This window comes from Crinia signifera, chromosome 4, assembly GCF_055691185.1.
Source record: "Crinia signifera chromosome 4, ASM5569118v1, whole genome shotgun sequence".
NCBI classification, from domain to species: Eukaryota; Metazoa; Chordata; class Amphibia; order Anura; family Myobatrachidae; genus Crinia; species Crinia signifera.
Genome location: NC_139220.1, coordinates 116,406,647 through 116,424,956, shown reverse-complemented (window position 1 = coordinate 116,424,956; position 18,310 = coordinate 116,406,647). Strand labels below are relative to the sequence as shown.

The 18,310-nt window shown below is 43.5% G+C and overlaps 1 protein-coding gene across 1 annotated transcript in view; it reads right to left on the bottom strand.

The window, feature by feature from the left end:
* LOC146074345 (dynein axonemal heavy chain 3-like) overlaps positions 1 to 18,310 on the bottom strand; it is a 1,013,923-nt gene that overhangs the window by 929,903 nt on the left and 65,710 nt on the right. Inside the window, 1 exon segment of the mRNA XM_083182299.1 lies at positions 8,655 to 8,734. Within this exon segment, the coding sequence (XP_083038425.1) occupies positions 8,655 to 8,734 (80 nt within the window).

Sequence of the window (18,310 nt, the reverse complement as noted above, 5' to 3'; positions counted from 1 at the left end):
GATGTTCCACCATCGATCCCACATATCATCACATCTGTAAAGTAATGCAATCTGCATGAACTCTGTCATTTCTCCTGCATACTTTACTGTCTGTTTATATTACAACCATCTGCAAATAAACTCCGGTTGTATTTTACCTCTGACTGCTTATTGGCTCTGGGTGCACTGTCGCGCACTCCATGCGCAAGGGTCCTCTCCAACCTTCCCGGTTCAGGTACCGGTCCAGGTCCCCACCAGAGGTCTCAGTCTCGTCGACTAAGCCCCTGGTGTGACAGTAAGCACTAGCCGAATGGATCCAGCCGCAAACCAAGCATCTCCACCCAGCCCTGTACAGCAACTGGCTGTTCGCTTGGATCAGCAAGAGGCTGCGCAGAGCCAAGTGATTCATTGTCTGCAAGATCTGTCTTCCCGGCTGGATAAGCTACAGACCACTCTCAGTGGCCCTGAGCCTGTCAGAGAACTTCCAAGTCTAGTTCATCCTCCTGTAATGGCTGCTGCACCTCGCCTTCATCTCTCTGTCCCCACCAAGTATGATGGGAACCCCAAGACCTGTCGAGGTTTTCTCAATCAGTGTGAGATTCACTTCGAGCTGCAACCCAGCAACTTCCCTACTGAAAGGGTCAAGATCGCCTACATCATCTCCCTCCTGTGTGGAGCAGCGTTAGAATGGGCGTCTCCCTTATGGGAAAGATCTGATGCCATTCTGTCCAATTACAAGGACTTCGTGTCAACATTCCGGCGTATCTTCGATGAGCCTGGGCGATCAGCATCTGCCTCCACTGAACTCCTCCGTCTCAGACAGGGATCCCGCTCCGTCGGGCAATATCTGGTCCAGTTCCAGATTCTGGCGTCTGAACTCTCCTGGTGTGATGGGGCCTTATACGCAGCTTTCTGGCATGGCCTATCTGATCATATTAAGGATGAACTCGCTACCAGAGACTTACCCTCAGGTCTAAATGACCTTATATCATTGTGTATCAAAGTAGACCTACGCTTCCGAGAAAGGGCTGTAGAACGTCACAAGAGCGCTCCAGTTAAGGTGCCAACTCCTCCACCTTCTTTACCCACTGCTCCCGCAGTCCATTCCAAAGAAGAACCAATGGAGATAAACCGCTTCCGTTTGTCTCCTGGAGAACGTCGACGTCGTCGGTTGGCACAGCTCTGCCTGTATTGTGCCGATCCTGCACATCAAATCTCTGCATGCCCAAAGCGTCAGGAAAACTCCTCCTCCTAGCCCGTCAAGGAGAGGGTAGGCTAGGAGTAATTAAGTCCTCTCCATCAGCAACTGATTGCGTCCTTCCAGTTTCCCTACAAGTTGGTCAGCATTTCAAGACTGTCTCCGCACTTCTTGATTCCGGTGCCGCTGGCAACTTCGTTACTGCAGAACTGGTCCGCAAGTGGGGGTTGCCCACTGAAAGTCTTTCCAAGACTGTCTTCCTTACTGCTGTGGATGGCAGTAGGATTCCTGATGCAACAGTCTCCCGCAGAACTTTGCCACTTACAGTAAAAGTGGGAGTCCTGCACACTGAACTTTTGTCCTTCCTGGTTTTACCCCGAGCCACTCACGCTCTGGTTCTGGGTTTACCCTGGCTCCGTCTTCACAATCCTCGTCTTGATTGGAAGACATCTGAAATCCTTTCCTGGGATCCTTCCTGCTCCGGTACCTGTCTCCAAAAGGTACTCCCAGCTCGTCATTCTTCAGCCGATGCAGCAGACCTTCCGCCTCTTCCCTACCAAGAGTACTCGGATGTATTCAGTAAGTCTGGCGCTGATGTCCTACCTCCTCACAGACCGTGGGATTGCCCTATCGAACTTATCCCAGGCAAAGAACCACCCAGAGGTAGAACCTATCCTCTCTCTCTTCCAGAGACTCAAGCCATGACCAATTACATCAAGGAAAATCTGGCAAAGGGATTCGTCCGTCCTTCGACTTCTCCTGCTGGCGCAGGATTCTTCTTCGTAAAGAAGAAGGATGGAGGCCTACGTCCCTGCATTGATTATCGCGGCCTCAATGACATTACAGTAAAGAACCGATATCCGTTGCCCCTCATCACCGAGCTGTTTGACCGTGTCAGCGGTGCAACCATCTTCACGAAACTCGACCTGAGGGGTGCATACAATCTCATCCGCATACGAGAGGGCGACGAGTGGAAGACGGCGTTTAATACCAGAGACGGCCACTATGAGTACCTCGTCATGCCCTTCGGGCTCAGCAATGCCCCAGCCGTGTTCCAGCACTATGTCAATGAGATTTTTCGGGACATTCTGTATCGTCACGTAGTTGTATATCTCGATGACATTTTATTCTACGCCAATAACATCACAGAACATCGTTATTGGGTCAAAGAGGTTCTGTCCCGGCTGCGGGCTAATCATCTCTACTGTAAACTGGGGAAGTGTGTCTTCGAGGTGAAGTCTATACCCTTCCTAGGGTACATTGTCTCCGGTTCTGGTCTTCAAATGGACCCAGGAAAACTGCAGGCCATCCAAGATTGGCCAATTCCCTCTTCGCTGAAAGGTATTCAACGTTTCCTGGGTTTTGCCAATTATTACAGAAAATTCATTCGTAATTTCTCGTCTATTGTGGCTCCCATCACTGCCTTAACGAAAAAGGGGTCTAATCCAGCGAAGTGGCCGGCAGAAGCCATCGAAGCCTTCCATCTGTTGAAACAGAGGTTCACTTCCGCTCCTGTTTTAAGACAACCTGATACCACCTTGCCCTTTATTCTCGAGGTTGATGCCTCCTCCGTGGGTGTTGGGGCAGTCCTCTCGCAGAAAGCGCCCGATGGTCGTCTTCATCCCTGTGGGTTCTACTCCCGTAAGTTCCTGCCTGCAGAGCGTAACTATGCCATCGGTGACCAAGAGCTTCTCGCCATCAAGTTGGCATTAGAAGAATGGAGATATCTTCTAGAGGGCGCTGTTCATGAGATCACAATTATCACAGACCATAAGAATCTTCTGTATCTCAAGTCTGCTCAATGTTTAAATCCCCGTCAAGCCAGATGGACACTTTTCTTTTCCAGGTTCCGTTTCAAGCTGTCGTTCTGTCCAGGGACACAAAACCGAAAAGCTGATGCCCTTTCCCGCTCATGGGAGCAAGAAAGTGAGTCTAAGTCCACACATCAACATTTTATTATTGATCCAGTGGCCTTCTCCGCAACGAGAGTTTCAAATCTCACGCCCCCTACAGGGAAAAAATATGTAAAGCCAGCTCTAAGAAAGAAGTTGCTCTGTTGGGCGCATTCTTCAAAATTCGCTGGCCATGCAGGCATTCAGAAAACTTACGAGTTTATCACCAGGTCCTACTGGTGGCCGTCCCTCAAACAGGATGTACAGGACTTTGTCTCCTCTTGTGCTAAATGTGCTCAGCACAAGACCAGTCGTCAGTCTCCTCCTGGGCAATTGATGCCACTGTCAGTGCCACATCGTCCTTGGACGCATATCTCTATGGACTTTGTAACTGATCTTCCAGAGTCTGACAAATTCACCACCATCTGGGTGATTGTTGACCGGTTCACCAAGATGGCTCACTTCGTTCCCCTCACCGGTCTTCCGTCAGCTTCCAAGCTGTCCCAGCTCTTCATCAAAGAGATATTCAAGCTTCATGGGCTGCCTCTCGAAATCATCTCCGATAGAGGAGTCCAATTCGTAGCCAAGTTCTGGCGAAGCCTGTGCTCCCTGCTTCAAATCAAGTTAAAGTTTTCCACAGCCTACCACCCTCAAACCAACGGCCAAACGGAGAGGGTGAATCAGGACCTTGAAGCATTTCTCCGCACATATGTCTCTTCTTCTCAAGATGACTGGGCTCAACTCCTTCCATGGGCAGAGTTCTGCCATAATAACCAATATCATTCTTCATCAAATGTCACTCCATTCCTTGCCAATTATGGGTTTCATCCTCGAGTTCCTGACTTCACTCTGCAACCTGTGTCCTCTGTTCCAGCGGTCGACACGACCATCCGGCAATTCGTCAAATCCTGGAAGCTCATTCGTTCTTCACTTCTGAAGGCTTCAAGCAGGTACAAAAAATTTGCCGACAGGAAACGCAGAGCTGTGCCAGCCCTCCGTCCAGGAGATCGTGTCTGGTTGTCAACCAAGAATCTTCGATTGAGAGTGCCATCGATGAAGTTCGCTCCCCGATATATTGGTCCTTTCCCAGTTGAGCGAGTCGTCAATCCAGTAGTTTACAAGCTCAAGTTGCCGCCCTATTTGAAAGTGCCAGCTACATTCCACATTTCGCTGCTCAAGCAGCTGGTTCTGAATCGCTTTCATTCCAAGCTCCCCAAGGCTCCTAAGGTTTGCACCCAGCGTGGAACAGAATATGAGGTCAGTAAAATCTTGGACTCTCGCATCCGATATCGATATGGTCGTCTGCAATATCTGATCGATTGGAAGGGCTACGGCCCCGAAGAGCGATCATGGAACAATGCCATCGATGTCCATGCTCCCAGACTCATCCGGGCGTTCCACTCCAAGTTTCCCCGCAAGCCTAAAAGGTGTCCTGGGGCCACCCTTAAAGGGGGGGGTGCTGTCACGATCCGAGCTGTCAGACAGACTTTCCTACCGGCTAAGTGCCTCCGCAGGTTCAGCTTGCGGTCCAGACGTCATCCCTGCCGGCGTCCTGTCTCCCAGTGACAGTCCCCAGTGCACGGCAATCCACCTGTCCGCCGCCATTGCTCCCAGTATCCAGCATGGTGTGCACAAACACACTTTCCCGCCATAGCAGACATGGGGGCTGCCATATTCTTCCCAGTCACATGTCTGTGCTGTCCAATCCTGTTGGTTCTGATCTCCCTGTCATACTTCCTCGGTTAATCCTGGCCACCTAGTGGGGATAAGTATGCTGGGAGCTCTCAGAACCATTGCTAGTGCTTCAGTTGTCTCCAGTGGTCAGCTGTCCTTGTCTCCGTGCAAGTGTATTTCTCTGCTGGTGTTGTCTTCCATGCTGCAGTGTGTTCCAGGTTGTTCCATCTCCTGTGAAGTCCAGGTTATTTCATCGCCTGTGATCCTGCCTCGTCAGCCCAGCGACCAAGCCTAGCTCCGGGACTCTGGTCCTTCCGATGCTCCAGCATCATCCACCATCGATGTTTCATCGCTAGTCCGATATTCCGGATCTCCTGCTTCCGTCCGTCATTCCGGACCCACAGTCATCTCCCGTCCGTCATTCCGGACCCACAGTCTCCTTCCATATCCGATACCCGAATCCGATGTTCCCACATCATCATCGATAGTCCGATATTCCGGATCTCCAAGCCAAGCTTCCGTCCGTCATTCCGGACCCACAGTCAAGCTCCAGTCTTCCGTCCGTCATTCCGGACCCACAGTCTTCACATCCGATGTTCCACCATCGATCCCACATATCATCACATCTGTAAAGTATTGCAATCTGCATGAACTCTGTCATTTCTCCTGCATACTTTACTGTCTGTTTATATTACAACCATCTGCAAATAAACTCCGGTTGTATTTTACCTCTGACTGTTTATTGGCTCTGGGTGCACTGTCACGCACTCCATGCGCAAGGGTCCTCTCCAACCTTCCCGGTTCAGGTACCGGTCCAGGTCCCCACCAGAGGTCTCAGTCTCGTCGACTAAGCCCCTGGTGTGACAGTGTGATTGAACCAGAGGGTCTGTCTCCAGGGGAAACGTCTACAGAGTAGCAGAGGAATAATTTTCCTTACATTTAGTACAGGTGAAAGCATGCAGCCTGGGAGCCTCCCCCTTATAGGGCTTAGCCTTGGGTGTCTTTTGTGGCATATCGGAGGTCACAGGAATGCCCAGACACGCACTACTCTGACAATAGCCTGGTGTATTATTATAGAAATAAGGAACCAGGTATTGTATATATAATGTATACACAGTATAACAGTTTACACCTTACACACAGCTAAACAGCAGATAAAGAAGGAAACCGCAAGCAAACAGATACTCTCTGACTAGCACTAAATTAGTGTGGTGCAGAGGAATGTGGGAAAAACCTGGTCCTGTAGGGTGAAAAGGAGCAGGAATCGTGAAGCACTTTTCCCCTCAGTGAGGTCTACATGAAAATGGTGCCTGAATGCTGCAGGTGTGGGGAGAAGCAGAGCTCAGGTGGGAAAACCTGACAGGTTCCCACTCTGAGCATGGTGGCATGATGCTTTGGCTCAATCCCGCCTTACTGGGAAAAAATCAGCACCCTGTGCCAAAATGGTGCTCCACAGTACTGCTCCCTGGTGGTCTAGCGGCCAGGTAGAGATAACCGGGTGCAGCTACCAGGATCATCGGGGCTGCACCCACCACCGGTGAATGGCGAAACACCCATCCTCATGCCGAGTGAGGCACCCAGTGCTGACAGAGGATTGGACCCACTTACCTGTGGCTGGAGAGCGGTGTTCTCTGTGTGCTGTGAGGTAGGAGGCGGGTCTGACCATGGAAGCCAGCATGCCGGGAACCACACCACAGGGGAGCAGCACTACACAAGGAAGGCTGTCTCCATAGTTGTAAAAATAACATATTAATAAAAAAAATAAAGTTAAATAATCTGACAGTGCACAGAGCCCTGTCCCTTGATACCTGTGCCTTAAGGCACCAAGAAAAAACTGAAGCTTGAAGGAGCGTGGAGGAGGAGGAGCCTGGGCTGCACTAAAAGAAGTATTCTTTTTGGTGCCTGTAGCTGTAGTTCCACCCACACCCCACTGTCCCAGTGGCCACCATAGGTATGATAGAAAAAAATATATATAGCCACCTAATATGTATCCAAAATATTAATGTGACTATCTTAATGAATTTTTCAGCATATACTGTATATATACAATATCAGGGCAACCGTAAGAAATTGTGGGGCCCAGTGGGCAAAGTATTGGGGCTGAGAAACCTACTCAACCCATATTTCGTGGGTTGAGTGGTCATACATGTCAATAACAGAATTGCACCCATGACCCATAGATACTTTATTGTCTAATCGTGGGTGAGACTGTTCCCACTGGATGTGCCAAGTTGCTCCTGCGATACATGCATATGCACCATGGATAGATAAAGGAGGCTACATCTGTACAGTACTTCAAGATCCATTTTTCAACTCAAGTACCACCAGGTATGCAAGTTGGGATGGTATATTATAGTATCCATTCCCTGTATTTTCTGTATTAACAAAACAAAAGAATGTCTGTAAAATGTCTAAAATGTAGATGAATGGTTACTTACAGCATAATATTGCATTGCACCTTTGTGTAGAAGATATACATATATGTTTACATCAAAAAAGGATTAACATTGCATAGCTTATGAACGAAGAAAAATGGCAAAATTAATTTTTGCTGAAGATCAGTTAAATGCTATTAGTATACTTAACAGCTATTAGAATTCATATTATCTCGGAAACTAGCTTAATTATAGAGATACAAAAGAAAATTCCTGTGTGAGGCACAATAGTTGCATTTCAAAGAATATAAAAACCCAATACAGTTTATTACATTGTTTACTTATAGTGCCCTGTCTGAGAAAGACCTGGTTATTAAACACTACAAAATGTAAAACTGATAGTTGCAGCCGCCATTCATTGAAATTAACACCAGTATTAAAAAACAGGAAAGTTGTACTAATACTGTACTTCTAAGAAATGGGGTATTATTGTGAGCTATACTATACACATGTGGTCATTACTTTGAGGCATAAAATGAACTAGAACACTACTATGTGGCAGAAAATGAACTATGGTGCTAGTATTGGATTCAAAATGACATGGGGGCATTTCTGTGGGGCATATTAGGAATGTGGCACAATTGTGGGGTTTACTGTATATGTTATGAATTTATAACTCTACATATTCATATTAAACTGTTTATTTTTTTTGTTTGAGGTGGTACTTGCTCTTACTCTTACAAAAGGAGTGCAAGATATACTCAGTCAAGTAGAGGACACTATGTTGGTGCCTCATTTTTTTACTAATGAAAATCTCTGATGATAACTAAAAGTTAATGACTACAATAAAAAGAAAACATGCAACATTAGGATGTGTGAAGATAATTAGGAAACTTAAATCTTTAAAAATGATAGGTGGCCATAAGCACATTCTCCTGGAAAATCTATAAATGTCCACTCCAGTGGAATACATCGGAGAGAAATGTCTATCTACAGTATGGGCATTGGAGGCCACCTTAAATTGTTTCACTGTGGCCCACAAAGTTCTAGTTGCATTCCTGGCTCCCTTTGTGCAGGGTTAAGCAAGTCTGCACCGATGATGTTGCGTAAATCTCACGATATATTGTAGAGGTGAATACACACATTGATTTTCAATGTATTCAATGTTGGAGCACATATACCCAATATCATTATAACCCTGCATCAGGCTCAATGTGTTCATTTAATGTTTTATGTAGTTAAATGGACAAGGGTGTTTGGAGCTATAGAAGAACAGCTGTAAAGATATATTATGCAGAGGGCTTTATTGGATATCTGCCAATCCCATAGATTTTCCAGCTGTTGCATTTTCCTGTCAACCCATCTTCTCCATGATCACCTGATCTAGTTTGAGCCTTGTCTTCATGTTAGAAGATGATGGGGTTTCATTTTATTGACATTCTACACAACACATGGAGGTAAAATAAAGATGTATATAAGAAAGGCATATTGCTGAACTATTTAGTAATGAGAAATTAGATTTGGAAAGGTTCTTACCATTGTTACTTGTAAGTTTGTAGATGGAATGTGTTGAGAATTGTTGGGCTGCAAGGCTATAGTTGTTTGCAATGGAATCACTATAAAGAGAGAAAAAAAACATATATTTGGATTCCATTTAGTACTGGATTTTTTTATTTGCAATTTAACACAAATTGCAGCAGTATTCATTCATGTATTATTTAAAGTAATCAAAGAAACAAACAAAATCATTAAGACATGATTTGTAAAGATGATCTGTTGTTCCCTGAAGAACATTTTTTATAGAGTGATTTTATCAATAACAAAGGCTTTTATAGTCAAAGAAATATTAGGCAAGTCTACTTTTATATAAAAAAAACTTCAGTAAAGTAAAGGTGCATACACACTGTATGATTTTTCAACAAATATTGTTCATTTCGGCCCTTCTGAATGATTATTATTATTATTATAATTTTATTTATAAGGCGCCACAAGTGTTTCGCAGCGCCGTACAAAGGAACAATACAGGGAGACAAAACTTGGCATAACATTGAATAAATAACAAAAATACAGTACAAATAAAGAGCACCATACAATACACATTGCAGCTTAAATGTAAGTAGTGAGGACCCAATCAACATACAACTAGAGGCTTGAGGCCAATGATGGAGATGAGTATGCAGACTAAGATGGTCACTGAGTGTTGGAGTAAAGGAGAGCTGTGAGTGAAATGTGAAGAGAAGTAGGCTTTGACAACAGGAGGGAAGAGGAATGATATTGATGAGAATATATTTCAGTGTGAATGCTACGAACAATGAACAATGAACAATGCACAGTCCCGTGGGTCATTTATCAAGGTTGTTCATCAACTATGCAGATAGCTCAATTAGGACATCTTAAAAAAATAAATAAAAGAAAAGCTTATAGGCTGGAGCTAGATTGTTCTTTGTTCCTCTTTCCTCAAATCGGTGTTTATGCACAATGCAAACATACATTTTGTGTGAACAAATTGCCAGGGACCTTACTACTCCGATAGGGGCAATTTTGTGCCACTTAAGCCACAATATATGAGGACACATCTGTAGCCACTAAATAGAATGCCAAATAGAATTAAGGCAAAAGCAACATGGTTGCCACTTTACATTTAATTGCTATCACACAAAACTTTCTCAGGTGCCCAAAGAGAAAAATTCTCTTTTAAATGAATATCCTGTATACTGATATAAAAACAAATGGTATAACAGCATTTCTATTCATTTATGCCTTATCATTGGGTTTTTTATGTGCCTCCCTAATCTCAAAAGGTGAATTAAACCATTGTTTATTAAAAGTACAGTGCACAAAAAACATCCACAAAGCTCGTTTTTAATGAAGTGCTCTACAGAAATAGAAATCTAAAAGCCAAGTCCTTAAACAGTAATTTGCTATTGAGTACTGAAATTTGCTTGGTGCCTAAATATGGGTGTCCTAGTCGTACTATAATTTCACAATCCAAAAGATAATTTTTTATGCTCGCATCTTTGCAAATGAGGCAAATAATATGGAACATGGAAGAATGATTTGTGCTATCAATGACATCTGGAGATTTGGTGCTGCAGTTATTAGCTGATATTTCTTCACCCAGCAGCAGAGACTAAAATCAATCATTGTGATAACGAAGCATGGCATAAGTCGTCTGAACTGTCATTTCAATCTGATTAATCACATATCCACAGACCTTTACCTTAAAGAAGCAATTGTTCCCATTTAATCAAAAAGAAACATTCATGCTAATATGATACATTAATAAACATAATTGAAACTTTAAAAGTTAAATGAAATATGTGATTGCCAACACTATTGTGCTTCTCATTCTACAAATACTAAATATATCAAACGTGTTTAATGTGTTTGTTTCTTTTTTTTATAAACACAAAAAAGAAATATCTTTGCAACTTTCATATTACAATTGTAAATTTGATTGAAGAAATTAAAAATTCATTATGCTATTTTTCATCAAAGAACAAAAAGATTTATATCTGAAACCGGTTTACTAGGCAGAAATAGATATTAAAATACACAGACACTGCAGAAATGTTTTGAATGAAATGATATTTAGCAGTGTCCCATAAGCATGTAGACATCTGGGCACACAGACATGCATCACAAACTGGTTCATAAGCACTGCTGGGTTAGGAATATATTTTATATACATACATACATACATACATACATACACATGTATGTTTATATTTATAACCTAAACCAACATGATTATTTCATGTGATATTTTTAAGAGCACCTTCTTCAAAAGAGTGACCTATAACTAGAAATTACAATAGCCGAGTTGGACAACTCCAAAGCCAAATGGATGGGTAATTTCGGTACTTGTGTACTAGCAGGGCGCCCATTGCATCGCAGACCATATCGCATGCGATGCGACGCGATATCGGCCGATGTTCTACAATGGCATAAGATTTTAAAGTTGTATGCCATTGTATATGGCATACAATGCCATACAATGCGATGGGATGCGATTATAAATTGTATAAGCACCCTAATAGGTGCTTACAATGCTTAAATGCACCCCCACGCCACCCCCAAGTATAAACGTGAACCTGTAGCGTGGCAAGCGCAGCGAGCCCGCGAGGGACGGCGGTACGCGTCCTACGACCTTTTCATATCCCCACTATCCACGTCGGCATGGAGTTGATTTTATAAAGTGTGGCAAAAGCAGCACGAAGCGTGGCGAGCGGATGCGGATACCTTCACAGGTATCCGCATCCCCTCGCGGGCTTCACAGGTATCTGCGTCCGCTCGCCACGCTTCGGGCTTGGTGGCTCGCTGCGCTCGCCACACTTTATAAAGTCAACTCCACGCCGACATGGATAGTGGGGGTATGAAAAGGTCGTAGGACGCGTACTGCCGCCGCTCGCCACGCTTCGGGTTCACGTTTATACTTGGGGGGTGGCGTGGGGGTGCATTTAAGCATTGTAAGCACCCATTAGGGTGCTTATACAATTTAGTATCGTATATGGGTCAAAATCACAATGCATCGCATGCCATCGGGTGTATGGCATGCAATGCGATAAAAAATCGGGCGACTAATTATCGTGGGCGCCGTGCTAGTACACAAGTACCAACATGTTCGTTAGTCATCATTCAACATCCCTAAAAACTTTCGGTACTTGTGCAGTTTCACGGCGCCAGCATGGCGCCATTATACTTCCGCGTTCTACGCTCGCCACAAATAAAATAAACTAACTTAACTCCATGCCAACATGGAGAGTTCATACCCCCACTATCCATGTTGACATGGATTTGATTTTAGATAGCGTGGTGATCGTAGCGAGCCACCGAGCCCGCAGGGGGCGCCGTGAAACTACACAAGTGCCAGACTTTCTGTGGGGTCCTTGTCCTGTATCCCAGAATGTCAGGCCAATAGGTGACAAAATCCTTTTTAGTTGTTAACCAAAAGTCGGACATATTTATTTCCAAGTACAGTATAGTCAATTGCCACTGGAAACATACAATTTAGAATGTTTATATATAAATGCATAATCGTTATCAACAAATTATTGAAATATAATAAAGCTTCAGATTTAATTGTATTTTCCACATAAAGGGAATTATGGGTTTTTATTCAATGAGTAATGTAACAATGGTGGGGCAAATGTACTAAGGGTTTTTTCTTTAGACCCGATTGCTGCTGTGTGAAATTGCAGTGGCATGCGATCAGTTAGCTGCCAGATGGAAATTCTGCCCTGTACAAGTAACTCAACATGGAACTCATAATTTCTTACCCTGTGTGATGTTGCTCATGCATGCTGTGATACAGATGCATGGGCAATCATTCGATAATTGATCGAGTTGCGAATTCATACAGCAACAATCAGGTCTGAATAACTCTCCAAGCCTGAGGAAGTGATAAAATGCTGATTAAGTAGAAGGTGATAAAGCACCAGCCAACCAGCTTCTGTTAAGTTATAGGCTGTTTTTTAAAAATTACAGTTAGGAGCACATTGGCTGGTCTTTTATCACCTTCCACTTTATCACTTCATGAGGCTTAATACATCTGCTCCTGTGTCATATTCAAGAAGTAAGAAGTCCTATGTAAGATCAGATTATTCTTATACAGATGAGCATGGATATTCCTCTTTACTTTCAAGCAGGCCCTCACTTGATATAAAACCTAGGTGTGCGTACACACCTCCGCTGCTGCCAATATCAGCAGCCATGGTGAACCGGCATTGGCAAGTTCATATACACTTGCCAGTGGTGATGAGTGATGGCAATGAGCATGGCCTTCATTACATGCACAGATGAATGAGCGGGTTGTTAACGACCCACGGAAGTGGGCATCATCCATCGGCGAGTTGCTACCGACCCACGGAAGCATGCATCATCCATAGGCGATGTCACTCATTTTATCACCCAGTGTGTAAGGTACTTAACTCCACTTAGATGAGTTGGTAAAACAGTAAAAGTGCAAAGGCAAATAAGGAAACTTAAAAAAAAAACTGAAATGATGCATTATACATTTTATTAAAAAACTGTACTTATACGTTAGTTGGGCGCCCACTATAGTTAGTACGCTCATACCCCCACTATCCATGTCGGCATGGAGTTGATTTTATATACAGTAGTGTGGCGAGCGCAGCGAGCCACCGGGCCCGAAGTGTGGCGAGTGTAGCGAGACCTGCGAAGGGACGCGTAAAACTAAGCAAATAGCTTAGTGGGCGCCCAACTAACATATAAGTACCAAAAAAACAATATATATATATATATATATATATATATATATATATATATATATATATACATACATATACTCCGGTGAGCCGGCACTCTCTGTCACCAGAAAATGGGGTCAAACAACTTGCCTGGGTGCCTGCTCCTGTAGATTTGTGTGCAAGTGTAGATGTAGAGATGCATACAAGCCCTGGAGTGATGCTTTTTATGATATATATATATATATATATATATATATATATATATATATAGCAGGCAGGTGAGGGCACTCCAGAATGACTTGCAGGTATTTGCCGGGGTGCAACAAGCAGAAGGGGAATAGATAGACAGGCAGGGACTGCGGCACTCCACGGACTGAATAAAAACGTGCACAGGGACACACAGATGTGGCCGACGTTTCGGAACTTTTAATCCGTCTTCAAGGCAATGAACAAACATACAGGAAAAAACACATACCTTTAAACCCCATCTAGGTCCACCTCCAACGCCGTACCTCCCGTTGCATGCCGGCGTCCATCATTACTTCCGGGTTAGGCGACTATGTCGTGGGAGTCCGTCACTCTACCACTTCCGGAATCCCCACACAGAGTATCATGTTGCCTAGCAACGTCGACGCAGAGGGGGCGTAGATTGACCTAAGACAGGGGACACCAAAACAATGTAAACAACATAATAATCAGTGATATATAAAGTACAAGACAGTGAGCAAATATACACATGTAAAGCTGCATAGAAACATAATGCGCACACGGATACAGAGGCGGGGATGGATAGCAGGAGGCAGTCTATTACATGAACATTCCATAAGACAGTTGTTCATTGAGACCTTTAGGTCTGACTGTATCCAATCTCGCTATCCACTGGGTTTCTAACTGAAGCAATCGCTTGCCTCTGTCGCCGCCTCGCAGATCTTCTGGAACCTGGTCAATAATTACATATTTGAGACTGGCTAAGCTGTGTCTCTCCATAAAGAAGTGCTTAGCTACCGGCTGGTCCATAGGTTTTAGATTAATTGCTGCACGTATTGCAGTGCGGTGGAGCGCAATTCTTTCTTTGAAAGATCTAATCGTATTGCCCACATAATAAAGGCCACACGGGCACTTTATTATGTAGACAACATGCGTACTAGAGCATGTCAATGGATAGCAAATTTTAAATTCATGACCAGAATGAGGATGGAAGAAGGACTTGGCTTGAATCATTGAGTTGCATGTAGTGCAACCAGTGCACCGATAGCAGCCTACAGATTACATTGAGTGCCAGGGGGAAGTCTCTTGGAGATGTCAGTCCTGACTACCCAGTCCCGGATATTTTTCCCTCTGGTGTAGCAGGACATAAGACGAGTGTGTTTAAACTGTTTCAAATATTTATCATGCTGGATGGTGGGCCACAACAGGTTAGATGTTGATTTAATATCTGGGTCAGCAGGGTTAAACGTCCGCACCCAACTAATCATGTCTTTCTTCTGACCATCCACCTTTTTTCTCTTCAGAGTGTCACTTCTTTTGATTTTATCAATCCGATTTCTAGCAGATATCAACATTTTTTCAGAGTAGCTTCTTGCTTTGAATTTATCTTGCATCTTGGTGAGGTCTCCGTCGAGTGCAGCTGGTGAACTTGTAATCCTCTTTACTCTCAACAATTGAGAGAAAGGTAGTCCTCTTATTAGAGCTGGTGGATGAAAACTTTGAGCCAATAGTAGTTTGTTACGATCTGTCTTTTTAGAATATATGGAGGTGTTTAGTTTCCCTGATTGAAGGGTGATACATACATTAAGGTAGTTTACAGATTCTTGACTCATGGCAAAAGTGAACTTGATGGGGCACTCGAGGGCATTGATGCCAGCAATCAACTCAACGAATTCTACTTGGGGACCGCACCAGAAGAGAAGGACATCATCTATATATCTCTTGTAAAAGAGGATTCTGGATGACGTATCAGAATTGAAAAAGAGGCTTTGCTCTAATTCAGCCATGTACACATTAGCATACGACAGCGCTACGGGCGATCCCATAGCGCAGCCGGATCGTTGGCGAAAGAAATCTTTGTTGAAGAGAAAGAAGTTTCTGTTCAGAGTCAATGAAAGCAAGGAGATGAAGAGGTCCACGTCATCCAGAATCCTCTTTTACAAGAGATATATAGATGACGTCCTTCTCTTCTGGTGCGGTCCCCAAGTAGAATTCGTCGAGTTGATTGCTGGCATCAATGCCCTCGAGTGCCCCATCAAGTTCACTTTTGCCATGAGTCAAGAATCTGTAAACTACCTTGATGTATGTATCACCCTTCAATCAGGGAAACTAAACACCTCCATATATTCTAAAAAGACAGATCGTAACAAACTACTATTGGCTCAAAGTTTTCATTCACCAGCTCTAATAAGAGGTCTACCTTTTTCTCAATTTTTGAGAGTAAAGAGGATTACAAGTTCACCAGCTGCACTCGACGGAGATCTCACCAAGATGCAAGATAAATTCAAAGCAAGAGGCTACTCTGAAAAAATGTTGATATCTGCTAGAAATCGGATTGATAAAATCGAAAGAAGTGACACTCTGAAGAGAAAAAAGGTGGATGGTCAGAAGAAAGACGTGATTGGTTGGGTGCGGACGTTTAACCCTGCTGACCCAGATATTAAATCAACATCTAACCTGTTGTGGCCTACCATCCAGCATGATAAATATTTGAAACAGCTCAAACACACTCGTCTTATGTCCTGCTACACCAGAGGGAGAAATATCCGGGACTGGGTAGTCAGGACTGACATCTCCAAGAGATTTCCCCCTGGCACTCAATGTAAATCTGGAGGCTGCTATCGGTGCACTGGTTGCACTACATGCACCTCAATGATTCAAGCCAAGTCCTTCTTCCATCCTCATTCTGGTCATGAATTTAAAATCCGCTATCCATTGACATGCACTAGTACGCATGTTGTCTATATAATAAAGTGCCCGTGTGGCCTTTATTATGTGGGCAAAACGATTAGATCTTTCAAAGAAAGAATTGCGCTCCACTGCACTGCAATACGTGCAGCAATTAATCTAAAACCTATGGACCAGCCGGTAGCTAAGCACTTCTTTACGGAGAGACACAGCTTAGCCAGTCTCAAATATGTAATTATTGACCAGGTTCCAGAAGATCTGCGAGGCAGCGACAGAGGCAAGCGATTGCTTCAGTTAGAAACCCAGTGGATAGCGAGATTGGATACAGTCAGACCTAAAGGTCTCAATGAACAACTGTCTTATGGAATGTTCATGTAATAGACTGCCTCCTGCTATCCATCCCCGCCTCTGTATCCGTGTGCGCATTATGTTCCTATGCAGCTTTACATGTGTATATTTGCTCACTGTCTTGTACTTTATATATCACTGATTATTATGTTGTTTACATTGTTTTGGTGTCCCCTGTCTTAGGTCAATCTACGCCCCCCTCTGCGTCGACGTTGCTAGGCAACATGATACTCCGTGTGGGGATTCCGGAAGTGGTAGAGTGACGGACTCCCACGCCTAACCCGGAAGTAATGATGGACGCCGGCATGCGACGGGAAGTACGGCGTTGGAGGTGGACCTAGATGGGGTTTAAAGGTATGTGTTTTTTCCTGTATGTTTGTTCATTGCCTTGAAGATGGATTAAAAGTTCCGAAACATCGGCCACATCTGTGCACGTTTTTATTCAGTCCGTGGAGTGCCGCAGTCCCTGCCTGTCTATAAATATATATATATATATATATATATATATATGGAGAGAGAGAAAAAGAGAGAGAGAGAGAGAGAGAGAGGGGCAGGTAGGGAGAGAGAAACATTGTAACAAATTGATAACTAACTGCAGTGTGATAAATATTGTGTTTGTTTTTTTACATAACAATTGCATGGTATTGCCGATTTTGGCAACATCACAAGTTATCGCCTTTTTTTGAGTTTTTTAGCATCATATTTGTTCTTTTTGTAGGTATCATGAGAGGATTACAAGCTCCCTTTGATAACTGCTTGGTTTTATTTCTTCTAGTTGGCTAATAAATGCCTAAGGGAGGTTTTTTTTTTTAATATGGCATCTCAGTAATATGTAACACTGGGCCATTTACCAATTGAAATATGTGATCCCACTAGTGGACAGCAAGAATCTATGGCTGTAGCATCTTAAAAATTAATTGACTACAGTGTATATTTTTATAAAGGTCAATATATAATACATGAGGCATTCCCAAACCAGTCCACAAAGCACACGTGTACTACTTTCACATCGCAAAACCTTACTTTTACACCTGGTATTTGAAAATCTTTCTTAAAACTGGTCTGAGAAAGTTAAACCCATTTCACATCGCCAGTTGCAACCGGTATATTACCAATTCATTACCAGGTTGGTACCTTTCACACTGAACCCGTTTCACCCATAGAAAACAGTGGATGTCATTTGTAATGGACTTTGTTGGCTCACATATTTGTATTATAGCTAAAAATAAGCCTGTTTGTTGATGATTATGTACTGGACCAATTACAATTGTCTTTAGTTACATATAAAAGAATCCTTTACAGTGCCCGTAATTTGTCTGGCAATGTCTGCCTCCCCTCTTATATAAGCATCTCCCTCCCCTCCTTATCAGTCCATATTGCCATAACTGTGTGTTCTCTATTGTAGAAATATGCCATCAATGCTTCTTCACTACTTCAAATGCTATGGGCCAGATGCTTCAAGCTTCAAAGGTGATAAAGCAGAGAGTGATAAGCAACCAGCCAATCAGCTCCTACGTATCATTTTTCAAACCCAGCCTGTAACATGACAGGTAGGAGCTGATTGGTTGGCTGTTTATCACTCTCCATTTTATCACTTTTTAAAGCTTGATACATCTGGCCCTATTTCTTTTGTTTCCTGATTCAGGATAGTGTCCTCAGGCAGGAAGACAGCCTATCACCTTCTTTTGCAGAGTAATGTGTTCAAAATACCGGTTCTGAGGCTTTCACACTGCAAAATGG